The sequence below is a fragment of the Semicossyphus pulcher genome, unplaced genomic scaffold, assembly GCF_022749685.1.
Source record: "Semicossyphus pulcher isolate SPU_LCO1_2020_fin unplaced genomic scaffold, fSemPul1.0.p SCAF_15, whole genome shotgun sequence".
NCBI lineage: Eukaryota > Metazoa > Chordata > Actinopteri > Labriformes > Labridae > Semicossyphus > Semicossyphus pulcher.
Window position 1 is genome coordinate 9,557,798 of NW_027211659.1, and position 25,176 is coordinate 9,582,973.

General features: G+C 43.7%; 1 protein-coding gene across 1 annotated transcript in view; it reads right to left on the bottom strand.

Moving 5' to 3' along the window:
- Positions 1–289: 289 nt before the first annotated feature.
- Positions 290–25,176, bottom strand: part of col4a2 (collagen, type IV, alpha 2) — a 63,254-nt gene continuing 38,367 nt past the window's right edge. Inside the window, exons 5-47 of the mRNA XM_069662829.1 lie at positions 20,451–20,585; positions 20,317–20,361; positions 20,111–20,227; positions 19,955–20,023; positions 19,813–19,848; positions 19,665–19,718; positions 19,530–19,565; positions 19,347–19,388; positions 17,616–17,723; positions 17,466–17,513; positions 17,348–17,383; positions 17,215–17,259; positions 15,635–15,695; positions 13,149–13,262; positions 12,893–13,042; positions 12,720–12,791; positions 12,491–12,642; positions 12,334–12,406; positions 12,090–12,196; positions 11,114–11,297; positions 10,711–10,755; positions 10,350–10,424; positions 10,156–10,254; positions 9,853–10,074; positions 9,586–9,747; positions 9,321–9,491; positions 9,070–9,213; positions 8,837–8,962; positions 8,564–8,745; positions 6,535–6,598; positions 6,383–6,457; positions 6,170–6,277; positions 5,976–6,083; positions 5,819–5,890; positions 5,608–5,733; positions 5,381–5,497; positions 5,116–5,277; positions 4,840–4,938; positions 4,612–4,758; positions 4,408–4,524; positions 3,898–4,089; positions 2,544–2,830; positions 290–1,485 (exon numbers count right to left, since the gene is read on the bottom strand). Coding sequence (XP_069518930.1) covers positions 1,231–1,485; positions 2,544–2,830; positions 3,898–4,089; positions 4,408–4,524; positions 4,612–4,758; positions 4,840–4,938; positions 5,116–5,277; positions 5,381–5,497; positions 5,608–5,733; positions 5,819–5,890; positions 5,976–6,083; positions 6,170–6,277; positions 6,383–6,457; positions 6,535–6,598; positions 8,564–8,745; positions 8,837–8,962; positions 9,070–9,213; positions 9,321–9,491; positions 9,586–9,747; positions 9,853–10,074; positions 10,156–10,254; positions 10,350–10,424; positions 10,711–10,755; positions 11,114–11,297; positions 12,090–12,196; positions 12,334–12,406; positions 12,491–12,642; positions 12,720–12,791; positions 12,893–13,042; positions 13,149–13,262; positions 15,635–15,695; positions 17,215–17,259; positions 17,348–17,383; positions 17,466–17,513; positions 17,616–17,723; positions 19,347–19,388; positions 19,530–19,565; positions 19,665–19,718; positions 19,813–19,848; positions 19,955–20,023; positions 20,111–20,227; positions 20,317–20,361; positions 20,451–20,585 — 4,839 coding nt within the window. The 3' untranslated portion in view covers positions 290–1,230. The remainder of the gene's footprint in view (positions 1,486–2,543; positions 2,831–3,897; positions 4,090–4,407; positions 4,525–4,611; positions 4,759–4,839; positions 4,939–5,115; positions 5,278–5,380; positions 5,498–5,607; positions 5,734–5,818; positions 5,891–5,975; positions 6,084–6,169; positions 6,278–6,382; positions 6,458–6,534; positions 6,599–8,563; positions 8,746–8,836; positions 8,963–9,069; positions 9,214–9,320; positions 9,492–9,585; positions 9,748–9,852; positions 10,075–10,155; positions 10,255–10,349; positions 10,425–10,710; positions 10,756–11,113; positions 11,298–12,089; positions 12,197–12,333; positions 12,407–12,490; positions 12,643–12,719; positions 12,792–12,892; positions 13,043–13,148; positions 13,263–15,634; positions 15,696–17,214; positions 17,260–17,347; positions 17,384–17,465; positions 17,514–17,615; positions 17,724–19,346; positions 19,389–19,529; positions 19,566–19,664; positions 19,719–19,812; positions 19,849–19,954; positions 20,024–20,110; positions 20,228–20,316; positions 20,362–20,450; positions 20,586–25,176) is intronic.

The window sequence follows — 25,176 nt, forward strand, 5'->3', positions numbered from 1 at the left end:
CAGCGAGAGACGCTGGAGTGTCTAAAACATCTTCAGGTCTGCAGTCTACATTTCAAACCTGACGATTTTGAAAGAGACATGACATCGGAGGCGGGCGTCCTAGATTGAGGAAGTGTTGTTCAGCAAGCTCACTGGCGGAGGTCTTCCAGGGCCCATCGGAGAAGTGGATAGCGCCCTCCAAAGGCACCATAATAGCATTAGCTCCCCATAATAGCATGATAGGACTGAGGTTGAAAATCGGCGAACTGGCCCTTTAAGAGACGATTGTGAGAGTAAAATGACACAGACATAAACAAACATCTTTTAATCTTTACAATCCAATGAAATTATGTTATGAAAGTGACTGCAATTATATTACAAGCTAAACAAACGTTAAATCAGTAGATTTGCGGTCTAATCAGGCTGTTTATTTCCAAACAAGTGAATCTAGGTGAAGCAGAACATTTGACCTACTTTCTAAATTGTGTAAAAATCCTGTAATCTGACCCGGGATCAGTGACCACAGCAGGGTTTGATACAGGGAGACCTTTGATACGAGCTGTTTACACTCCGTCCCGTTGGCAGATCAATAATTAGTACATCTGTCGGGGCGAATGAGTGCGTCGGAGAAGCATTAGATGTGACATATTTAAACTCTTCAGGAGGGGGGGGTCAAGTTTATTCAGCTGATATAAATACAAAGACAATCAGTGCATTGTGTGAACATGTGGTGTATGAAAACGGAGAGCTGCAGACACTTTGTCCGAGCTGATAAAGGCATAAAAAGATTAGATTTGTTAAGACTGTTATACTATAAAACTAGGTTTTGTAAAAGCAATGGAATAAAAGCAAGATAATACTGTCAATAGTATCGATTCAAACCCTCTAAAGAAGCAGTGTTAGTGGCTTTATGGTGGGCTGTAAACCCGGAACAGTAAAAACATGTAGATAAACTGAAGCAGTGCATACATAAGGCCTCTTTGGTTCAGCTGTACTCATTGCTAACAATGTGTATATCATAGTAGCTGAGGTAATAAGTTAAACAGTAAGCACCAATCCACATTTATCACAAAATATACTTCCCATAATGCAGTTGACTTCATTATGGCTTCCTCTGCTCTGGGACTTTTCACTAAAAGCTCACGGGTCACACAGTCTTTGCATTTTCGAGCAGGTGCGTGGATAAAGAGATGACACCAGACCACAGTCAATGAAAAGCTCTTCTCACAGTCCGCATAACTGTCGAGTCCTTTACAAGTTCTTCATGCACACCTGGCAGCGGCTGATGCGCGACAGGAGCTGGCCCGCTTTGAGCGTCTCTGATGCTGGCTGAGTGTGGAACGACTGATCGATGGAGGTTAGCCAGAAGCTGTACTTGTTGGCAAAGTAGTGGCACGTGCCTTTGGCCCCGTTACACTCGACGAACGGCGATGTGCGGAAGTCCTCCAGGCAGGAGCCCGGAGACGACAAGGACTGGCCCCCGCCTTCGTTTCCTGCCGCCGTGTGCTGTGGAGACAAAGGTGAGAGGAAGTGAGGCAGGTGGGAATTCAAATCTACACACATGAACCACCCTACGGAGTTCTCCTGCTAAGCGGTATTTGTTAAGTGTCTGAAACCGAAACCCAACAAATACAAGATTGACTCCTTGTTTTACTGATTATAAGAAACTGTTTTAAGAATTTTTTTTGACCCTGTCAAATGTCAAAAGTCAAATGGCAACACGTCTGCTGCAATGTCACCAGTTTCATTTTGACCTTTTGAGACACCCCCCTCTCTATCCTGTTTCCTGTCTGTCACTTCTATCTAATAAAATATGATAAAAACATAACAGTACAAGTATATACACACACACACACACACACACACATACACAAACTGTTTTGTCTTTTATATTCAATGGCAGATAATGTGGCCAAGATTAGTGAATAAAAACAAAACAATGAAGGGTAGGGGGAAACAAGAGTTATTATGACAAAGCCAAATGAGATTGTGCTACTAAAAACAAAAGAGATTGTTTGGTCACATTCTTTGGTCAAAGTCAGTGTGAGCTCTCACGGCCTGAAGTCACTCAGTCAAGCTCCAGAAACGCTTCCCACGCTGAGCTTGAGAGAGCCTCTTCATGAAACCCCTCCCAGTCTGAGCAGTCACAGTTTATAATGCAGGAATTCTATTGTAAATCTCGCCAACAGATTTATTCAAATTTTCAGTTGTTCCTTCGTACATAGTAGAGGAAATATATTGCATGGAAAGAGTGACTCATTATCTAAGCACTAAAGCACGGACCCATGAACAACGCTGGGGAAAATGGACTGATTATCGTGACCTCATTTTGTTGTTTTATGTTAAAATAAATAAAAAGTTAAAAAAAAAGTAAACTGAAGCTAAAATAACTAAAGAAAACTTGCAGTCATATCAAACATGAGCACATTAGCGATATAAGCACTAACACTATAATCAGAAGAAGCTGGTGCCTATCATTTTTAATGGCTATTGTCCCTGTTATTACAATTTCAGGACTCCTGATGTTACTTTTAACATATTTGTAGGAGGGGACCTGAACCCACCATGAGGAAGGAGTATCCGATCCACAGGCTGCGCCAGCCCGACGGACACTGCGGGATGGTGATGTCCTGACTGTGGACCGCGATGGCCACCGATGGAGCTTCACACACTGAGCAGCGGCTGATGTACGGTTTGATCTCTGCCTCTTCTACGGGCATCATGGGAAGAGGGGCCGTCGTCGACAACCAGTAGGACTTATCGTTCCTGCTGGCGTAGTAACAAATGTCTCCAGGGTTGCAGTACAGGAAGGGCATGGTGTTGAAGCGAGGGAGGCAAGAGCCCGCCAGACCTGGACAGGACAAACAACCAAGTTATAAACTGAAAAAAGGCAGGACAACAGGAGAGCACAACACAACAGTCAAGATGTAGTTGAACGCAGCAGAGAGCCTAAAGGTTATTAACCTGTTAAGCAAATCTGTTTTTTAAGAAAAATTGTAAATTTATTAAACAATGGTACATGTAAGGAGGAATAATAAAGACAAACTAACTTGGTAACATCTGTTACATTTACCTAAAGTTAGCTAACACCAGCTAGCATTTGCTACAACAAGCTAGTACCGTAAGCTAGCTGTAAAACATCCTATGAATGGGTTACTTCTTTTTAAATAAAATATTTAGTGTCATTTTAAGTTTGGTCAATATTAGAGTTTGTGTTTTATATACTGGAAATGTGTCAGTTAGTTTCTGTTTTAGGGTTAAGTTGAACAGTTTTTGATTCTTTATTGGCTTGTTGCATCACTTGTAGCAAATCAAACACTGAATGAGAGTGAGGCTGAAAGTTTGGCTTTTTAGTTTTTCTTTTCCAAAGTTCTTCCATTACTAGAAAAATAGTCAAATGAAAGGAACTTCATTATAAGTTGTGCCTCTCTCATTAATTTAGACCTCAAAATAAGTTGATTGAATTAGACTTTAAGAGGCAGTGGAAAGATTGTAACACAACAAAGAACACACTAGAGAGGACAGTGAGACAGATTGTTGAAAAACAAATCAGTCCTTTTTATAGGAAACTGTATTATTTTTCCTTTTTCATGCCTGTATTTGAATCGTGAACTTTGAAAGTTAGAGCTCTGGCTGGTCTAAACGCCCCAAATCAAACTGTGCCAGCAGTAAGATCTGACGAGCCCGACCTCTTTGTCACGTCTTCTGGTTCAGTGAATCACAATGTAAAGAAATGTCGTGTAGGAATGTTTCCCTGACCATCGACAGACTCCGGGACAGAGCTGCACTGTGACAAACTCACTTACGCTTCACTTATAATTCATTGTTTTTAGTCTACAAAGATTACAGTTACAGAGATGGTTGTCACTAAGAGCATAAACATGCTGTAGAGTAATGTCACAGTTCACCCTGACGTACCCAGGTCCTGGTTGTGGGCCTTCTCCTGTCCCTCGAGGTACAGCAGACTGTAGCCGTCCCACAGTTTGGACATGCCCACAGGACACATGGGCGTCTGCTCCGACTGACTGTGCTTCACCAGCAAATACCCCACGCTGACGCTGCGGCCAGGCATTCCAGGTAACCCCGGGACACCAGTGCTGCCACGGCGACCTATTCAGGGATGAGGACTTCAGAACTGTGTTTGCAGATTGAACTTAACTCTTAAAACATCCATAAATACACTGTAGACTTTACTTAGAGTGCATCAATATATATGAAAATAAGATGCTTTTTCTTCTCACAAACTCATGACATAATAATAAAAGTCTTTGTCTGGGTCAGTGTTCAGTTCAATGTTTTATTCATTCATTAAACTGACAATCAAAAACCTCTTGGTGACTGGCTCCCTGTTAAATCTCCACCTACTTTAAATCCTGTAATCTGGGATTATTAGTTTAATCCTAAAGTGGCCCACGGCGTCAGACTCACCTTCCTCGCCCTGCAGACCGGGGTGGCCCAGTTGTCCATTCGCTCCTCGGAATCCAGGCGTTCCTGGTCTACCTCCGATCCCAGGCATGCCTTTCAGACCGATGGGTCCCATGAAACCTGTGACGTAAGAGGGTCGTGAAGGTTGCTGAGCCGGACGTTTCACTAAAGGGATGCTAAATAACATATCATATTAGAATGACTAACCGTTATCCCCTGGGGGGCCGTGTGGCCCAGGTCCACCGTTGAACCCCTTCGGTCCTTGGATGCCCTGCGGTCCTGGAATGCCCCTCTCTCCTGGGATCCTGATGGGGATTGGTGGACGACCCTGGTTGCCTGGATTCCCACGAAAACCTGCAGCACAGAGGATTCATGTAAATTAAGTCACAGAACACAAAAGTACAGCTGGTATGTTAGATCAAAGTGCATATTTACCTGGGGGTCCAGTGTTTCCTTTTGGACCAGGTGCTCCTCTTTCTCCCTTCAAACCCATCTGACCAGGAACTCCCATCAACCCCTGACCTCCTTTCACTCCTGCAAATAAAAAAACATTAAGACTGAACACAGAACATAACTGGTGATCAGATGGTGAAGCTGTATGAGTCTGCAGACAGAGGCGCAACATGATTTTACAGGCCGATGGATGATTCAAGTTGAATCCCAGCAAAACCTTCACCTAATCACATGATCACACTTAACTCTCATGCTTACCTTTCTTTCCAGGGACCCCATTTGGCCCTATGTATCCAGGAAGACCTTGATTTCCTTTGTATCCTTTCTGACCAGGAAGTCCAGGAAAACCATTAATTCCATCTATACCCTTCTCTCCAGGAGGAGCATCCACACCAGGGAATCCTCTGGCTCCGGGGAATCCTGAGAAACAAATCATTTAGGGTGAATCCCTCAGACATGGCTTTAGTATAAAAGGTGTGAGGACACAACAGCGGCTTTCTTCGATCAAACTGCAGCTTCTAACCTTGGTACCCTTTAGGTCCTAAAAAGCCGTGGTCCCCGCTGGATCCTGGTCTGTCTGAAGTCGCCTCTGGTCCAACAGGGCCGCGGAATCCTGGCAGTCCAGGTTGACCATGATCACCTGAGAACAATTATATATATGTTATATTATGTGTTGCCATTTCTTCTCTATCTACAGCTCTTAGATGGTCTAACTCATGCCCTGTAAATGCAGAAGAGTAATGGGCTAACCTTGGGGCCCCTGGAAGCCTTTCAAACCCTCTGTGCCGGGAAAACCTGGTTGGCTGTTGGGGTCTCCACTCTCTCCCTTCTCTCCTTTGACTCCTGATTCCCCAGCTGGTCCAAGTGTATCCAGACCTGATAGAAATACAAACAGGACGTTACATCTGAGGTCTTGTATATTCTAGCACTGAAAGGTGCACAGAGAGACTGTCTTGAGTACCTGGGGTTCCAGCGACACCCTTTTGTCCTTTCAGTCCATCTAATCCATACAGACCCTTCAAGCCGGGGAAACCTGCACACGTTGCATAGATTAGATCAAAAATACGGTGGACAACAATTATGTAGTAAAAGAGAGGACACTGGTCCGACTATGTTACCTCTGTTTCCTGGGAAGCCAGGAAAGCCGGGGTGTCCTTCTTTTCCAGAAGGTCCGGGAAAGCCTTTTTCACCTTGGTTACCAGGAGTTCCCCTCTGCCCATCTGAGCCTGCAGAACACATAAAAAGTCAGAGCGCTTAAAACGTAATTTAATTTAATTTAAAGTGTGATTAGGAAGGGAATGGGAACTCTTACCTTGGGATCCAAATATTCCGGGTTCACCCGACTCTCCTCTTTTCCCTTCAATACCATCAGAGCCAGGTTCACCCCTGTGCCCAGTAGCTCCAGTAAAACCTATCCGGCCTGTAAAGAGGGCATCAAACATTTAATATCAGAGAAGAATGGGGCTCCACTTGTTAGGCAGTGCTGATTGACACTGTATAAAGTAACATTGTACAACGTTTGTACCTGGATCTCCTGGAATACCAAACTCTCCTCTCAATCCGGGAGTTCCTTGAAGGTCTATACGAAGGCCTTTCTCACCTGCAATAATACACAGGATTTATCATCACTTAGCACTTAGATCTCCGTCTGCATGGGGATTACATGTGAGATTTTACCTTTGATTCCTTTCCTTCCTTTGTCTCCTGATGCACCGTAGGCACCAGGACTCCCTTTGATTCCCTGAAAAGTGACAAATAAGCAATTAAAAAACTTTTGTACAAGTTGTCGCAATGAAAGAAATTAATTAGTCATTCAGCTGCTAAAGGCTAAACTATGTTCAACAGCTACTTGCTATTTTTGTTTGTATCTTTTGGTGCTGGGCAGGTTGTGTACAGTTAAAACAGCAACACTTGGAAACAAAGCTATAAAGGAGCAAAGAAAAACAGTAGGATTGTAGTCTGTAAAAACTATCAATAACAATGAATTGAGGAAACAGTAACTGCTATTTCTTTGTGGGTTCATCACTGCAAACAACCCCTTTAATTTACAAGTCAGTTATTTGTATAAAACAATATTAATCATGGTTGCTATATCCAGATACCAGACATAGATTTTCATTGATATTCCATCAGGATCAACAGTTTATTGAATCAATGTTCCTAAGTCTTTAATATTCCATTACAAGTAAAAGTCATACTTAAAAAAACGGTGAATTTTTGCCTTACAAAAGTCCCTAAGTCGTCTAGTAGCTGTTAAAAAAAAACAACCTTTTTTGCTGACAAAAGTGTCCCTTTTGGTCCCAGTGGCTGTAAAAATCTTTGTGGACAAAATTGCCCCAAAGGTGCCAAGTGGGTATAAAATTTGTCTGACAAAATTGTCCTTAAGTCGCCGAGTGGGTGTTAAGTTTTGGCAAACAAAAGTGCCCAGAGGCGCCACATGGGCAATAGGTTTTTTGCAGACAAAAGTGTCCCCATTGGCACAGTGGCTGGAAAATTTTTGATTGACAAATGTTACTCTTATATACACAGTGGCTGTAACATTTTTGATGGACAGATGTTACTCTTATATACACAGTGGCTGTAAAATTTTTGATGGACAAATGTTACTCTTATACACACAGTGGCTGTAAAATTTTTGATGGACAAATGTTACTCTTATATACACAGTGGCTGTAAAAATTTTGATGAACAAATGTTACTCTTATACACACAGTGGCTGTAAAATTTTTGATGGACAAATGTTACTCTTATATACACAGTGGCTGTAAAATTTTTGATGGACAAATGTTACTCTTATACACACAGTGGCTGTAAAATTTTTGATGGACAAATGTTACTCTTATACACACAGTGGCTGTAAAATTTTTGATGGACAAATGTTACTCTTATATACACAGTGGCTGTAAAAATTTTGATGAACAAATGTTACTCATACACACAGTGGCTGTAAAATTTTTGATGGACAAATGTTACTCTTATATACACAGTGGCTGTAAAATTTTTGATGGACAAATGTTACTCTTATACACACAGTGGCTGTAAAATTTTTGATGGACAAATGTTGCTCTTATACACACAGTGGCTGTAAAATTTTTGATGGACAAATGTTACTCTTATACACACAGTGGCTGTAAAATTTTTGATGGACAAATGTTGCTCTTATACACACAGTGGCTGTAAAATTTTTGATGGACAAATGTTACTCTTATACACACAGTGGCTGTAAAATTTTTGATGGTCTGACAGCCACCAAGTGGGTGTAAAATTTTTGTGTGGATGTTAGGCATTGCAGACAACAGTGTCCACAGTGGCCCAGTGGCTGTAAAAGTTTTGATGGAGAATAGTGCCCCGAAGGCGCCAAGTGGTCTGTAAAATGTGGCAGACAAAAGTATCCCTTATAGGCTGTAAAGCTGTTTCCAGACTTAAAGCGTCTCTAAAGCGTCCAGTGGGAGTTTGTTATACATTCTATCTGGTCCAGTCAATTTGAATCCTGAGCTTTCCCTGATAAGACACTAGCTAAGACAACTTGCTTCCTTTGGAAAGTTCCCTCCACTGCTACAGAAGACATATTACAATTGGGCTTAAAAAGCAGAGCTGTGCTGCTCTTGATGATTAAATGGAACTTATCTTTCAAACTGAGTGACCGCCTCTTTAAGGCAAAACGTGGACTAAGTTATGTTAATTTTCCCAGTGTGGCTCTGCTTACCGTGTTGCCTGGCATTCCCTGGAAACCATCGATTCCTCGATTTCCTGTAAGGCCTGGCATTCCTTTTATCCCCGGCAGCCCCTGTGCACCTGGATCTCCATAGTAACCTTTCTCGCTGCTGGGTTCTCCAGGAAGACCGTGACTTCCCTCAGTGCCCGGCACACCGTAGATACCCTTAGTACCTAGGAGTAGGATGTAAGGAAGTAAAGCGTGTGAGGACAGAGGAGGTGGAAGGATGGAGTGCCTGATTCAGATTGGAGTGTATCTACACACCTCTTGGCCCAGTGAAACCTTGATTTCCGTGGCCTCCATGGTCTCCCTTGGCTCCTTTCATGTCAACCTTAACCTGAGCAGTAATCTTAGGCTTGTCCCCGGGTCGTCCTCTCAAACCACGATCACCTGGCAGACAGTCGTGGTTATTGTTAGATGGGGGGGGTCTATGAGTTCATGTGGTAGTCTCATAGCAGAAGTATGACTGCTGACAACTGCAATCCAAAGAGTCTCACCTTTCTCTCCACCTTGACCCGACAATCCTTTAAGGCCAACTTGACCAAACAATCCAGGTTCTCCTCTCTGGCCACTGAAGCCCTTCCCTCCTGCACCACCCCGGATGCCCTGAAAACCTGACATGCCTGTCGACCCTTTGTAACCTGGGAAAGAAATAAACCACAGAAGCTTGAATCATCAACAAATGACATTCCTCTTTATAGTACTTGATGTTTACCAAGTTATCAAAGTAAATATCTGAGAAACAAACCCTTCATTCCTGAAAGTCCTGGGCGTCCGTCTCCACCAGGTTGCCCTGGGTTACCTAATGGCCCATACTCTCCGATAATGCCATCATCACCGTATGTACCTGGGACGCCTTTCAACCCTATTGGACCCGGAGGGCCTGGGTCTCCTTCAGGTCCCCTCTCTCCTATGACACCTGATGAGCAGGATGACGTGATAACATTAACTTGGATGTCAGACATGAACAAGGATTTCCGCAAGGAGTTTGTCGCCGCGTACGTCCTTCTCACCTGGCTGTCCAACACCACCACGCGGCCCAGGAGAACCTGCGTTCCCACGATCACCAGGGTAGCCGTACTTGCCGGCTGGCCCGGGCCTCCCTTGCTCCCCCTGCAGGCCGTGAGGACCACCGTGACCCTTGAAGCCGATCATGCCAGGCATGCCGCTCATTCCTGAAGGGTGAAAAAGAACATCATATGATTTATTCTTTCAAATGTCCCACTAGTGCTGAAGGTAAGACGAGGCAAAGCAAGAAGAAGAATGAAGGTATGTCTGACCCCCATAGCCGGGCTCTCCTGGATCACCAGCCTGGCCTTTTTGTCCTTGAAGCCCAGGCGGCCCGGGGTCACCAGGTGGTCCTGTCGATGCTCCGAGGATATCCCCATGAAGACCTTTATCTCCTTGTGGCCCGTGTCGGCCGGGTACACCGGGGAAACCAAAAGATCCTACCGAACCTTTGCTGCCAGGAATTCCCAACTCTCCACGGGGGCCGGGGAAACCTTCATCGGAGAGCCATAAATGTTAACAAAGGAAACAGATCCGTGCTGAAGGCAATAATCAAATCAAAGATCACTCCTGACCTGGTGGTCCAGGAGAGCCACCTATGCCTCGTTCTCCTGATTCTCCTTTCTCTCCATACGGTCCATGTTGACCCTGAGGTCCTTTTTGGCCCGGACCACCTGTGAAAGGATCACACGATACAAACGTGGCATCAGAAGTGACTCAAAGCAGGCACCCTGCAAGCGACACTCAGCGGAAGATCTCGTTGTGCTACCTGGGAAACCTGGTGATCCAGCGAATCCTGGAGGACCGGGCAGTCCGGGGGGTCCTTGAACAGCGCTGCAAGGACCTTAGAAGAGAACGCCACAGAGACAGACTTAAGGCAACATCCTGGCTGTGTGTAGAATATTCAAATGTTGAGGTTGAAATGACTAATTTGGTGCTTTTTGTCTGCTGCCCAGCGTGGATTGTCTTCAGAGCATGGTTCTACCTTTACTTTAGCTGGTAACTCAGTAAACTACATCTAAAGGAACAAAAAACATCCTCCTGCAGAAGAGTCGTATAAAGTCATCTTAAAGGCAAAGCTCAAAAGAGTGATTATAAAGAGAAGGTGAAAACGTTAATAAACCCACTACCTGTTACATCCACATGTCCTCCATCTCCTCTTGGAATACAGCCGCCTTTCAGTTGTAGTTAAGAGAAAAGAGAGGCATTCGAACAAGAGTTATTCAGAAGCACAGGCATGGTCTCAAACAAGCTCAGCTGCAGCTGGTTTGAGGGATGCAGCCGCTGCATCGAGGTAACAAGAGGTGAGGAAAGATACTTAGTCATGCTTCCTCCTTTCTTTTTTTAATCACAAGCTATTAATGTTCATTCCCATGTCACTGCTTTGTATTAAATCCTAAACGAGATTATTTTAAGAGCGATGAGGTAAAAATGAAATACTTAGTAGAGTGAAAATGGCTGTAAAGTGACAAAGTAGAAATTTGAAACACATGTCGAGATTAAATAAAGAAGAAGAAGAAGAAGGCCTCTCACCTGGGGCTCCAGGTGTTCCTGGAACACCTAGATATCCAGCAAGACCGTCGTCACCAGGTAACCCACGCTGGCCTTTGATGCCAATGAGGGCTGCACCTGGTTCCCCCCTGAAACCGGCTACACCGGGTTGGCCGGCCCGACCTGGGAAACCTTTGTCTCCACGTTCTCCGGTGGGACCCGCTCCCTGTCGACATCAACCAGCACAATCACATTACTGTCAGGTTCTAATGTCGGGGAATACACTCAGTAGATTTCACCGTACTTTTTACATATAAATTGAAGGTACTTGTAGTTAGCTAGAGCATTTTACTTTGTACTTTCACTCCACATAATCTTAAGTGAAAAATGTCATTCTTGTATTTTCACAGTGTAGTATTGCTTCTAAATACGTCTTCCCCCACTCCCTTAAAGCAGATTTAAAAGGTATAATAAGTAGGATTTTCCTAGAAAAATAAAATATAGACTTTTACAAATATAATATAATATAAATCATCACTTATGGGCCTCTATACACGTGTGTAGGTGAGTGTGTGTGCAGACCCTTGTGAGACCCTTCCCTCTCCATCTATTCTGTTGTGGTTCCCTGAGCCAATTACAGTGTATAGGTGAATGTGGGAGTGGTTCAAATTAGCAACTGGGCCCCATTCAGACCGGCGAACATGGCGAAAGAGCGATGCAGAGTTGGCCTTCTTTCTGTTGGACAGGTAGGTGCCTCAACAGCCGGTGGTTAGCATGCTAGCGCAAAGGTAACCGTGATGCTGTCGGTGTTAGCTCGGCGGGGTGGGCGTGTTCTCGCATGAGAGGTTGAGAGTGAGCTTCTGGTGACGAAGAGCCCAGGAGGAGGGGCCCAGTTTGAATGTGTTGTTGACGAATTGACAAATCCTACGTATTACACCTTTAAGTCACAGAAATCATAAAGACATGATGAGTGTGTAGGAAACAGAATCATTATGGTGACGACTTGTGGTTGACTCACGTAAAGACCTCTGGTCCCAGGGAAACCAGGCAACCCATCTCGGCCTGGAGCACCCGGCGATCCTGGCTCGCCGTCCAGCCCCTGTGACCCTGGGTCTCCAGAAAATCCTGCAGCAATCATTCAAATACACGCATAAACATTTACACATATCTAAAAACACAGAGTATAGGTCATCGTCTGGTCTATGGGCACATTTATATGTGGCACAGATGTGAAATGAGATGACATAACAGGTCTACTGCACCTTTCTCTGTGACATGAGTCAGGTCCCCTTTGCGACCTTTTGGACCTGGAACTCCGCTGAGTCCAGCAAATCCCTGCAAGACAACATTAGAGAGTCTGAGGAAACAGAGAGGGTCTTAAAATGAACTATGTTGATGAGTTGACTTGATGACACTTACTGGGAATCCGTCGTCTCCCTGAGGACCAGGGTCTCCTACATCTCCCTGCGGACCAAACTCTCCAGTCATCCCAGGATCCCCTCGCTCTCCTGCAGGGCCACGGGGGCCCGGTGTGGTGTCCACACCGCTGCATTCACATTCCCCATGATCACCTAAATGAACACACACAGGTCAGCAACAACGTGTGTTACTATTCCAATTGGCAACAATCGTCTTTAGCGTGCAGCACCTTTCAGTCCTTTATAGCCTGAATATCCGGGTCGTCCTGACCCGCCGGGGGCTCCCTTGAAGAACTCGGCCCCTACAGACACATAGAAACACAGGTTCAAACACTTAGATCTAATGAACATGAAATAATGACAGATAAAACCGGAGTGTGTTTGAAGACAGTTTAAGACTTACATGACCCTTTAGGTCCTGGAGGGCCCGTCTCCCCTGGTCGGCCATTGCTGCCCGGGGGTCCTGCAGTGACAGCAGGAAGTCCTGGTTCCCCTTGTTGGCCCTTCTCTCCCTGCTCCCCCTTTTTACCAAACGGCCCGTAGAAAGCCAACACTAACAAACACAAAGTGGGATTCAAACAAAGTGCTCACCTGATACAGCTCTCTTGATAATGACTTAACTGTAGATGAGTGTTTTTGCACAGCTTCAGTGTACAGACCTAGGTGCTGTGATCCGGAGGCGGGCAAACCTGGGGGTCCGGGATAGCCTTGGTCTCCGACCGGGCCCCTCTCTCCTTGTGGACCCTGCTCACCAGGAGGACCGGCGGGACCACCTTATCGAGTCAAAGGAAAAATAACAAACACAGTTATTAGCATAAAACGTCCTCACTTCCTGTAACTGACTGCTGGCTTCACCATCATACGGTGGTCATGTTCGTCTGTATTGTTACTGTCATTTTAACTGTTCGCGGCTTGAGTTTATTAGTTTGACAAGTGTGCAGAAACAACATATTTCTTTTTCTACTTTAATGAAAGCATTTCTTTCCTACTATGGTATTCAGTTTTTTATGTTTAATGCTCTTAAACTGACAATCTCCAAGATGTCAGTGAACGGAATGATCCTTGCACTTCCATGAATTAAATGTGTTCCTTTCGTTCACTCTGCTCCGCTTGCGGCTTTCCAATCCCTCCCTTCTTCCTTTTAGAAAACCAGACTTCTCGATGTTGACGCGCCAATAGCCTTTTGGAGGAGGGCTGTCTGTATTAAATCAAATGTATCAAATGACTATCACTGGTTAGGAGAACTCTGGAACGTATCGCTTGACCGAATGTCTCTCTCTCTCTCTCTCGTTCACTGAACGAGAATGGTCCTCGTGAAGGAAGCGACCCGATTAGGAACGAAAGTGGAGTAGAAGTATTTCAGGTGAGCAAACAAAGTACACAAAAAGTGAGAGTGAGGAAGCAGTGAGTGAATTAAACCGGAAATGTCACTGAACGACCTGGTGAACGATTGTAATGAACGAATCCTGCAGCTGAACGAGATCTGAAGATCCGGTCACTGACGTGAGCGATAGCTGTCATCTCTACGATTGCAGTAATTGCGGGAGGACACTTCCCACTTTAACCAGACGTCCACGGTTGGCTCCGGTTGCAACTCTTGATTTTCCTCGCTGACGGTCGCTTTCCTTTTTAGACTGTTTGCCTTCATCTGAGCGTCGAATTTGTTTCTTGTTCTTTGGATTTTCACTTATTTTTGAAGTTGTATCTGTAGTCATCCATCTGTTCTTTGTTTGTTCAGCCATAGTAGATTACTGTTTACTCGCAACACTCGCAGAGAGCGGAAAAGCAGCTGCTTAGCTCCGCCTACCCTCTCTCGCAGACCAACCACTGCTGGCTGATGGAAAGCGCGTCACTCACTGGGCGCCGCTTGTGATTTTTTCCGCGAAAGTCACCACAGACACCCAGTCTGTAATAATACTATATACTGCAAATGCAAAGGCTGTCATCAGTGGGCCATAGGCTCAATCACAATTGTGTTACCTCATTCAGCGATAGGTAGTGACTTAACAGACATTTATTTACATGAAAATCTGAGAGATTATTACTCTAACTTCAGAGAGCAGTAGCAGCAGTACAGATGAAAATGTTGATGATACAAGAGACATGCTTTTCCTCATCCGAAAGGTCGGTAACTGACAATTCTGTTCTTCCTAATTTGAGGTACAATGAAACAATTTGGTCACAGCAAGGGTCATTTGGAAGACAGAAAGGTCATTTTAGGCTCAAATGAAAGCTTTTAAACTTGGGCAGTTTTTTGTTTACATACATGTGAGACAGTGAACTTTAACAAAATGTTGCTGAAAAATCTATATGATTTTTTATGACGATTTGTCAATCAGGCAGTCGGTTATTTTTGTCTTTTTGAAAACACAACTGCAGCAAGCCCCTAAATCTTATTTAGTTACTTTCCCATAAGTCTCAGGATACTGCAGACCTGCCAGATTTCATACCTGTAAGATTATTTATAAAATTGCAGTACCTTCATGTAGCCAAAAGCATCTTTCAAACAACACTAGGTCAAAACCTAGAATGTGGACGCATAAGTTAAATGTGCACTTTTGTGGGCAATGTGTTACAAGGACTGTCCTTACGAGGCCGATGACAATGTGTTTGAAAGCAGGTGCGCGCTGCGGACGTAGGAGAGGACAACGGACATCATGTCCTCATTTCAATATACAGTCATAATAATATTGATTGTGCAGATTTATTGAACATTACTGGGGTTCAAACTCATCTGATTTTCTTTCTCGTCTTTGAGTTATATTTGGAAGACGTCTTTCGCACATCTGTCACTGGCTCTAACTGCCTCATGTGTCGTTAAACTTCTATAAAACGAACTCATAAATGTGCCCCAGCCAATCACTTCTCACTTCATAATAACTGCCCCACACCAGCTGGTCTGCTGCGTCCTGCTGGATGACACAATCTCTATTGTTCCTTAAGTTCACTGTGTCTGCTCTGCTTTTTAATAAGCGTCATCGCTTCCTCATGTATCCCGTGTATCTTAACATCTGACCTTTTGCTCTGACAAGAGTCTGTCAAAGTGAACTTCAGTAATGTCCCAAATTTCCCAACAGTTTCACTTCAGGGCAGTGACGACTTGGCCGGAGTTCATGTGAGCTCTGAGTTTTTTTAATCATCTTACCTCCTGCAGGCCAGGGCCAGAGTCCTGATGAAATCAGCTCTCCTGCTTCTCCTCTGTCACCCTGAAACACAAACTCAGAGTCAGTCTTTCCCTTTTCGTTGCAGCAGTTTCACTTTTAATGTGGCTGGATGAGATCACAGGGTTTGGGAATCACTGTGACAAACATCGTGGTGTTGTAACCCGTATCTGTCTGATCACATCTTGTGCTTTTCCCTTCTCTGTGTCATCTGTTTCATCACTTTGTGGCTGAAATGACACAGTCATAGCTCAGATACTATTTGGAACATCAGATAGTGATGAGACTAAACTGCTGTTGAGGGTTTAAGGAGTTAAGTAGCGCATTAACAAGGTGGTGCAGTGGTTAACGCTGTCGCCTCGCAGCTAGAAGGTTCGAATCCTGGTTCAGACATAGGGGGCCATTCTGGGTGGAGGTTGCATGTTCCTGCCTGTGCATGCGTGGTTTCCGGCTTATTCCGGCTCCCTCCCACAAGACATGCTCGTTAGGTTCATTGGTAGGGATAGACCGATTATCAGCGCCGATATTCGGCATTTTGACGCATATCGGCATCGGCCTTTTTTTTTTAATCCGACGGCCGATAAGAGATCAATTTAAAACTGGGTTATTTTGGCTCTGATGCAGCCTCGCCTCTCTGTCTGCAGTCACTACTCTGTCTCCAGCATTGTCCCACCCACAGCACTGATTGGTTACACGCAGAGCCATGGCACGGGTAACAGCCAATCAGCAGTGAAAGCTGTGCATGCGGATTGCTCACACACACGGCGGAGAGGAGAAAAAGGTCATTTCTTTGCAAATTTTATTTAACTTTGTTTTATTTACTTTATAAAACTTCAGGAAGTCATTTATTTATTCATTTAAATTTTCAGTTCACTTTATAAGAGATGCTGCTGACCCTGGGAACTCCCTGCGCTTTTTGTTTGTTTGTTTAATAAACATATGCTTAAAGGCATTTAAACAAAGTTAAGTGTTGGAGTTTGTATTATTCAAAATTTTGACGCCAATATTTTCACTTTTACTGCAAATTAATATCGGCTCCAAATATCGCTTATCGGCCTCCTTGACTACTAATAATCGGTATCAGTATCGGCCCTGAAAAAACCATCTCAGTCTATCTCTATTCATTGGTGACTCTAAAATTATCCGTGAGTGTGAGTGTGAAAGTTTGTCTGTCCTGTGATTAACTGTGTCTACATAACTGGCTGCCGATCAGTCCAAACTGGTAAGGATAAGTGGTAAAGATGATGGATGGATAACCAGTTTGAAAATGCCCAGTCAGCTGTAATTTGACTCTGTACCCTCACTGTGGGTGCTGGCTACATACCAGAGAAGCTGCTGACAAATTTAGTCTTTAAAAATCAGCCTACAAAAATCTGACTGAAGCAATTTGATGTTTAGACAATTCAAATATTTAAAGGCATGTCAAAGTTATAAGCTATTAAATAACTATTTCTAAACAGTCTACAAGAACTGTGTCTAACTGTTCATGATAACCAACCTGTGGATTTCAGTCACACAGGAGTTAAGATGCACGTTCAGGCATCATGATCAGGTGTATTCTCACCTTAGGCCCATCTCTGCCTTTCTGTCCTGGATCACCGAAGTCCCCCTGAACGAGAGGAATCAATATTAAGTTAGAAAATAACATGTCAGAATAAATAATGATGCAACATCTGGGATTTTTCACACAAGCGTACCCTCGCTCCATCGCTCCCATTCCCACCAGGATAACCCTAGAACGGCATCAAAGAAAGAGCGTTAGAAGAATATAACACACGGGTGAAGGACTGGTTTAAAAAATGTGCCCGCGCTCACCCTCTGTCCTGGGAAGCCCATCACACCAGTCTCTCCTTTGTTGTCAGCCTGACATGAAGCAGACGTAAAGAGGATGAGCAGAAGTGATGCTGAGCGTTAATGTGAGGATGCGTCTGTGTTTGTGTGGAGAAGATTAAACTCATCACACACCTGATCTCCTACTTCCCCCTTCAGACCTTTATCTCCTTGGTTTTCGTAGGTGACCTTAACAAGCGGATGAGTGGAGTTTCCCTGCGGCCCTGGTGGTCCGATGTCCCCCTGTGGTCAAAGTGGGAAGTGCAACAACAGTCAGCAAGATCTCAGATCCTTTACCTAAATATATGTTCCAATAAGACTGAAACAAAATACTCAATTTTAAGCAATCAAAAAGAAACATAGAAGGAGAATGTTACGTGCGATGTTCTGGTAATGTTTTGAGCGGGAAGTTTTGTTCCTTTTAATCGTAGGAGAACGTTCTCTAAAAATATTTTCAGAAAGTTGCAGTGAGAATGTTCTTTTGTTAACGAATCACATTTCAGGAACGTTTTATAAATCACGTTCTGATAGTTCAGGCAGTACTCACATCCTGAAAGGATCGTCAGAATGTTGCAGCGAGCATGTTCGACCTTTGTTTTTATGTAACGTTCAGCAAATGTTTTATAAAAGGCGTTGGCCTCAATAACATCCTGAAAATATCTCCAGAATGTTGCAGTTAAAACGTTAGCTTAAGTTTAAAGTTACAAGAACTTTATTTGAAATGATAAACATCCTTTAAACATTCTTTGATTAGATAAAAAAGTTTCTTTCCAAACGTAATTAGAACTTGTGGGTGACGTTAGCCAGTGTTACGGGAACGTTCCCTGCTAGCTGGGAAGGTACTTCTCATGCAGAAAGAGTTCTGTTGTGAGCGACACACTTTTTACATGTTACATAACTTGATCGTTTGGACTGGTGCTGGAATGTCTAAGCGGCTTTTAACTCATTTATTTTCGACCAAATGGTCACAAAATTAATCTGAGAGGTTGTGAGAAGTTTAGTGGGGCAGAAGAGAAGAAAGAAAGTCCACATTTGTTTTCTCTTTTTGTCTTTGTTTTGTATCTTGGAGCCTTTTTATAGAAACAAAATAGAAAAGTGAGATGGGTTCATTGCTGTTCTGTAATTAGGATGAACGCTGGCTGCAGGCAGTCAGTGTAAAACATGCCGTATACGCTTGTTGGGTGATCTATTTGAAGCTATTGAACTTTGAAAGCACATTAGTATTTGACCGTGCTCGAGATGCTTCATGTGCTTATCATTCATGTGAAGTAAGTTTAAATTATTTATCGTATCGTATTTTGTATCATTTTAGCTTCTTTTATTAGAAGAAGAAAGTCAGACATCTGAGTTTTATTGAAGCACATGGGAACAAAATGTTTGGACTTAACTTAACTGGTAATTTCCAACCATCAAAACAATTGGATTTTTTTTTATCTGTTTATGTTTTAAACAATAAATAATACTAACTACCTAAAGTCTCAGAAACACAGACACATGTGGCCTGAACAAGACAGGCTTGTTTTGGGGCATTTGCCACAAGCTAAAGTTGTTGGAGACACTTGTTTAATCTATAAAACCGTAATATATTTTATGGGTTTGTCGTGTGTATTTCTTATAAAAAATCTTAACCTGAAAAATGACTGGTAGGACTAATGTACAAGTAGCTCAAAACTGTACTAAATTTCATTACTTGGGTAAAGTCATTGCGAGTCATTGCCTGGGAAGATCCCGATGTAAATCTGAAACTTGAAGTTGCTCACATGACCTGTGACCTTGATGGGTTCATAATGTTCCATAAAACAGGAACAATGATTTGATTTTATGGCACTTTCTATTTTTCACAGCGAGTCGACGTTTCTCACTCACTTGGTCTCCTCGGAGTCCTTTCAGCACTTTGGTCATTGTGCCCTGTGCAGAGAAACAGAACACACTTAAAGCTGCTTTCATGAACTCACGTTCCTTTAGATAACATATCATGCAGTATACACAGTTATATTATAAAGTAAGTTTCTGTTATATTATAGTAAATACTTGTGGTTGTTGTCTTACCTTTGGTCCACGGGGACCAGGAGGCCCTGGAGGACCCTAGAAGACGACACAAACAGGACCGTAAGCCTCATAATAAACTGAGCTTTATACTACAAGTGAAAATATACAACCTGTCACACACCTACACACACTCACCTTTGGTCCTGGGTAGCCACTGTTTCCCGGCCATCCCGGGTTTCCACGAGGCCCCTGACAAAAACAAAACAAAGAAAGATGACGGAGGTTTCAATAACAGAATAAAATCAGAGTTAAGTTCAGATGAGCTGTTGGACATTTTACTTACAACTATTCCGTTGAACCCTGGCGTGCCTGGATCCCCCTGTGGAGAGATGTTTAAAAAAACATCAAGTTAATGAGATATCTATGATGTTACAGCGATGTGTAGTCTTGTTGTAGGAGGCCAGGAGTTAGCTCCTCTTCCTCACCCTGAAACGCTCCATGTACACACTCAGCTCCAGAGAGTCTCCCTTCGCTCCCTTTCGGCCGTGTTGTCCCTGAGGAGAGGAAAAATAACACAGTCAGACAACAAACTTTCTCTGTTTGAAAAATAACTACCCATGCAAGTTCAGAGTTACACTCACAGGAAAACCAGGTGAGCCACTATAGCCAGGTTGCCCCGGTGAGCCTGGTTCTCCGTTTGTCCCGTTACATCCGTCCGCGCCCGGTTTCCCTCTGGGGCCGGCTTGTCCAGGGTGTCCCTGCAGAGCCGACGTCAAATCACAACAGTCAGAATCAATGCAACCTTTCATTTCTATTGTTGAAAATTCAGACTGACGGATGGACTTACAGGAATGCCATCGCTTCCAGTAAACCCGGGAACGCCGGTCATTCCCTGTGGAGCGACAGGAGTCACACGTTAAACACGAAAAAAGACTGTTGTGATTTTTAACAATCAGAAAACACAATAAAATAATACTTTACCACATTTCCTTTAGGACCGAAGATGCCGCCATGTCCAGAGTCACCTTTCTGCCCCTTATGTCCTTGGATGCCTGAGTCACCTGGTCGTCCTGAAGGCCCCTGGGAGCCCTGAGGACCGAGAGCCCCTGGGGGACCCTGAGATTTGGTGCAGAGGTAGAAAAAAGTTAATCCACTTCAGTTAATGGCAGTTAAGCAAACACGGATGATATCTGGGGTAACAAAAAATGAACTTACCTGTGAAAAATAGAGGAATAAGAAAAAAAGATTAGAAGAAAGTATTGAAAAACGAAGCATCACAACAATGCAACAAGAAGTTTAATCAAACAAAACCTATCCGTCAAAAACATGTCCTCCAATTTTACTTTTTTCAATTTCTGCTTGTAGTTTCTGTTTTCATCATAAGGGGGCGACAAAGTCCTTTCTCTTTTGCTAGTGAAATCCACTCCTTCAGCTCTCTACACCCGTCTAGTGGTCAAACAGTGTACTTACAACTAGCGAGGCAGGGAACAGCTGGTTTGTAAGGACGTTTTATTGATATATAACACATTTCAGCAACAAGAGAATTTAAAGTGCTTTACACAAGACAACAAAAGCAAAGAAACACATTTTAAAACAAGACATTAAAGTAAAGATAAAATATAAAGAGTTAAAACATAAGCTAAATTTAAAAAGACAGTTATAAAAAATACGAATAAAAGTTACAGTAAATAATTACAAGAGTTATTAAAGTAAATGTATCAAAATAATTTAATAAAAGGCAGCTGTGAACAGTGTTTCAGCAGACCTGCATGATCCTTGTAGTTTGTTCCAGATATACGGAGCATAAAAACTGAACGCTGCTTCTCCGTGTTTGGTTCTGACTCTGGGGAGAGAAAGCAGACCTGTCCCTGACGACCTGAGTGGTCCGGAGGGTGGTCTTGTACAATCTGATCGCAAGACTCGGGGACATAAAATCCAAAGAAGCAGTTTTAAGTGTCAATTTCTGCCTGTATTTTCCGTTTTCATCACAAGGGGGCGGCAAAGTCCTTTGAAATCCACGCCTTCTGCTCTCTACCACCATCTAGTGTTCAAACAGTGTACTTACAACGGCAGACAATCTGACTGCCAGACTCTGGGACATAAGAGTCAAAGCTGTAAAGCTAAATGCACACATTTTATATTAACATATTTTTTTAGATACATTATAAGTTTTATTTTGTATGTCTTTGTGTTTTATATTATTTATCATTTATGTGTTTATACGTGTTATTCCAAGACATGAAAGGTGGACTAGAGAGGAGAAAAGGAGGATAAAGCCAGACTCTGCCGTCAACTGTTCCCTGAAAAACAACACTCACAGGGGCCAAAGTAAAGAGCCGTGTAAAGAGGATTTAATTGACGTCTGTTTAAAACTGCAGACAGCTAAATTATCTGCGAGCTAAATATAACAGTTTGATTTTAATACTCGGAGTGATGAAAGAGAGAAGGCAGAGAAGGCAGATAAGAAGAATGGGTCATAGCAGAAGTATGTTTCTGCTCCACATGCCTCTGCAACGATTTCTAAACATAACATTTTTATCAATAGACAGATAGATTGGGGCTGTGTCTGCAGACTGCCTGTAACGTTCGTGTCCTCTTTTAACCTACTTCACACTCGAGCAAAGGGGAAAGGATACTGAGGAAAGACAGGGAGTAAGTGGTGTCTCAGACACACACATTTATGTCAGTGTTCCTCAGAGTCAGGATGTTGTATGTGTCATCTCCATCTCTGAGAGGGACTGAGGAGAGCAGTGGGAAGAGGGCTACTGGAATGGAAATGAGGACAATACTTTTAAAAGGGTCACACGTGAGGGCAAAGACACCATGGGAATCGGTTAAGTATGCATGTTAGGGGAGTTCACGGGGTCAGAGAGTGCTGACCTCTGAGGTTTGGGGGGCCTGACAGTGTTCCTATGTGAACCTACAAACACAGAGATGTTGTTTGTCCCCACACAGAGAAATGCTCTTGGCCTTGTTGTTTCATGAAGCTCGAGCCAACGATCCAGAGGGAATTAGTACAACTGGAGGGAGCCTAAATAGTGTCAAACAACTATTCAAACACGCTCACGGGCAATCAGATGCAGATAGTGTGAGATAAGGCCTCAGCTGAACTCGATTAACGGGAGGATTGATGTGTGTGCACTGGAATAGGCAGCATGTGTGTGTGTGTGTGTGGTAGTCAAAGCTTTGTCTACTGGAGGCTTTTTTGGAACAAGAGATGCGTGTTTTGTCTTCATCTCGACTCTGCAGCTGCTGCAGACAACAGACAGGCCTGCCAAAACAACTCAGACTGCAAGGATAACAGGCGGGTGTGTCATATCTCTGCATATCTACACTGATGAATAAAAACAGCACGAGGACGGGACTTATTAGGCGCTCAGAAACACTATGATAACATAACTATAACCCTCCTACTATGGAGATGGTATGGTAAATCATGGTGTCTAACTTTTAATCTTGGTACTGAATTTGAGGAAAACCTAAAGTGGAAATAAAAGCTGGATTTAAAAAATACATTTAAAATAAATGTTTCTCAAACATGGTTTCCGTCATTATAGTTAGTTGTTATCATGCTGATTTACGTCCAAGTGTTTTTCTGACAAGTTTATTTTTAATGAGTTATTTGATGCTGTAAAAAGGATGATTGACAGCTCTGTTGACAAATTAGGCTCCTGCAGCCGATCTGTTCCGGATTAGCAGAGTAGAGGAGGAACGGCGAGAGGAGACGTGACTAAAACAATCACTACAGTCATTGAAGTTTACATACCTGTGAATGTCTGCTTCAGACCAACACAAGAAGCTGTTCTGCTGTTAAAGACGCCGGCGTGCTGGATCCTTGCTGTTGTTTTCGGTAAGTTAAGTGGGTTTTGGTTAGCGGAAGTGTCTATGACGGCTCCACCCGCCGATCTCTGCTGCGGAGCTCTGGCTCCAAATGACTCCACCAATCACAAGATGGCAGCGCCCGACCATGAGGGGTATTTTGGCTTCCATTTTGTACAATGAGAGCAGATGAAGACGTTTTAACCTGTGAGAAGTGGTACCTTTTTTATAAGTGAGGGGTCCTCTGTATTTCTCCAAGGACGAGCCACATTGGTCACTTCTCCTGAGCTAATCTGTGAGCGACTGTGAAACGTGTGTGCTCCTCTCTTTAATTAGTTTGATTGATTGAGTCAAGACATCTTTCCTCAGCTCTATCTCTCTCCACCCCACCCCTCACTCTTTAATTACGAGTCCTCCACAGCTTCGCTTCCTTCATACTCCCCGTTCTTATCTGCTCACAAGACTTTCACCCAGCATTTCCTCCCCTCCTCTGCAAACTCTCGAGTGCTCTCGCATCCCTTTGCATCTCGTCCTGACCTCCCTTTTCTTCTGGTATTCTGTCCCTTCCTGTCTCTGTTGGGCGGAGAGTGAAAACACGAAAGCCTAGAAATCAAAAGTGGCAAGAAAACTGCAGCCTGAGGGTGAAAAAGTACGAGAAATCAGAAGAAGTGGCATGAAGTGAAGCATGAGGGTCGTGTAAAATCCTGAACTTGTTTTAACCCTGAAATCTGGATCACAGGAAGTCCACGGCTCTTCAAACAGACATGTCTTGGATTCACCAAAGGACCCTGAACACACCGACATGCATGTCTGTTTAGGTCTGCGTTCCTCGCGTCTTTGAAGGCTGGTCATGACTTTACCAGATTATGAAGCTCAGGAGACACACGCTGCCCTCTGGCTTCTTCTTCTTCTTCTGTAACTGTAGCCGACTGAGCGGCTTTATTTTTCTTCCTGTCACTGTCGGCTAACGTCATCCCTCCAGCCTCTTGTCTCGTGAGCTTCATAATGGGAGACGTGGAGCCATCAATCAGCAGCTCGATCTACTGAAGCCACGGGGGGAAGAGAAGGAAATGAGGCAGGCAAGAGGTAGATCACAGCTGACCCGTAATCTCCAAACGTTTGACCTCTGAATGGAGCAGAGTGCGTTTTGTTCTGAAGAAGTCGAGACTGTTGTATTTTCTGTCTCAGAAGGCGTTCTGACTTCCTCCAATCTTCAGCCTTCAGTTCAGATCACTAAAAACTCCACAATGAACGAAACAGCTGCGTATCTGTGAGGATCTGTTGCTTTTCTTTGTCTTGAGTTCTCTTAAATTTCAGGTAAAATTTGGACCGCAGGACAAGAAGCTTAGGCTTTAGTAAACTTCATCGAATCACTGAATAATTGTAGAAAATAGAAAACATGAAACTGTTAAGGGCTGCATGGTGCAGCGGGTCGTGCTGTTGCCTCACAGCTAGAAGGTTCCTAGTTCGAGTCCCGGTTCAGGCGAAGTTCGCCTTGCATGTTCTCCCTGTGCATGCGTGGGTTCCCTCCGGGTACTGCGGCTTCCTCCCACAGTCTAAAGACATGCTCGTTAAGGTTCATTGGTGACACCAAAATTGCCCAGAAGTGTGAGTGTGAAAGGTTGTCTGTCTCTGTGTGTCAGCCCTGTGATTGACAGGCGAACAATCCAGGGTGTGCCCCGCCTCTCGCCCAATGACAGCTGGGAATGACACCCCCCCCCCACCCCGCAACCCTGACCAGGATAAATCTGCGTTCACATGGATTCAGGTAGACGGCTATCCGGATATCAATTTAGTGGACGAGAGCAGGACGGTAAAATGTGGTGAGGCCAGCAGAGACTGCCGTTGTAACGGTAGACAACATTGCCGTCCAAAGTAAGAAAAACTT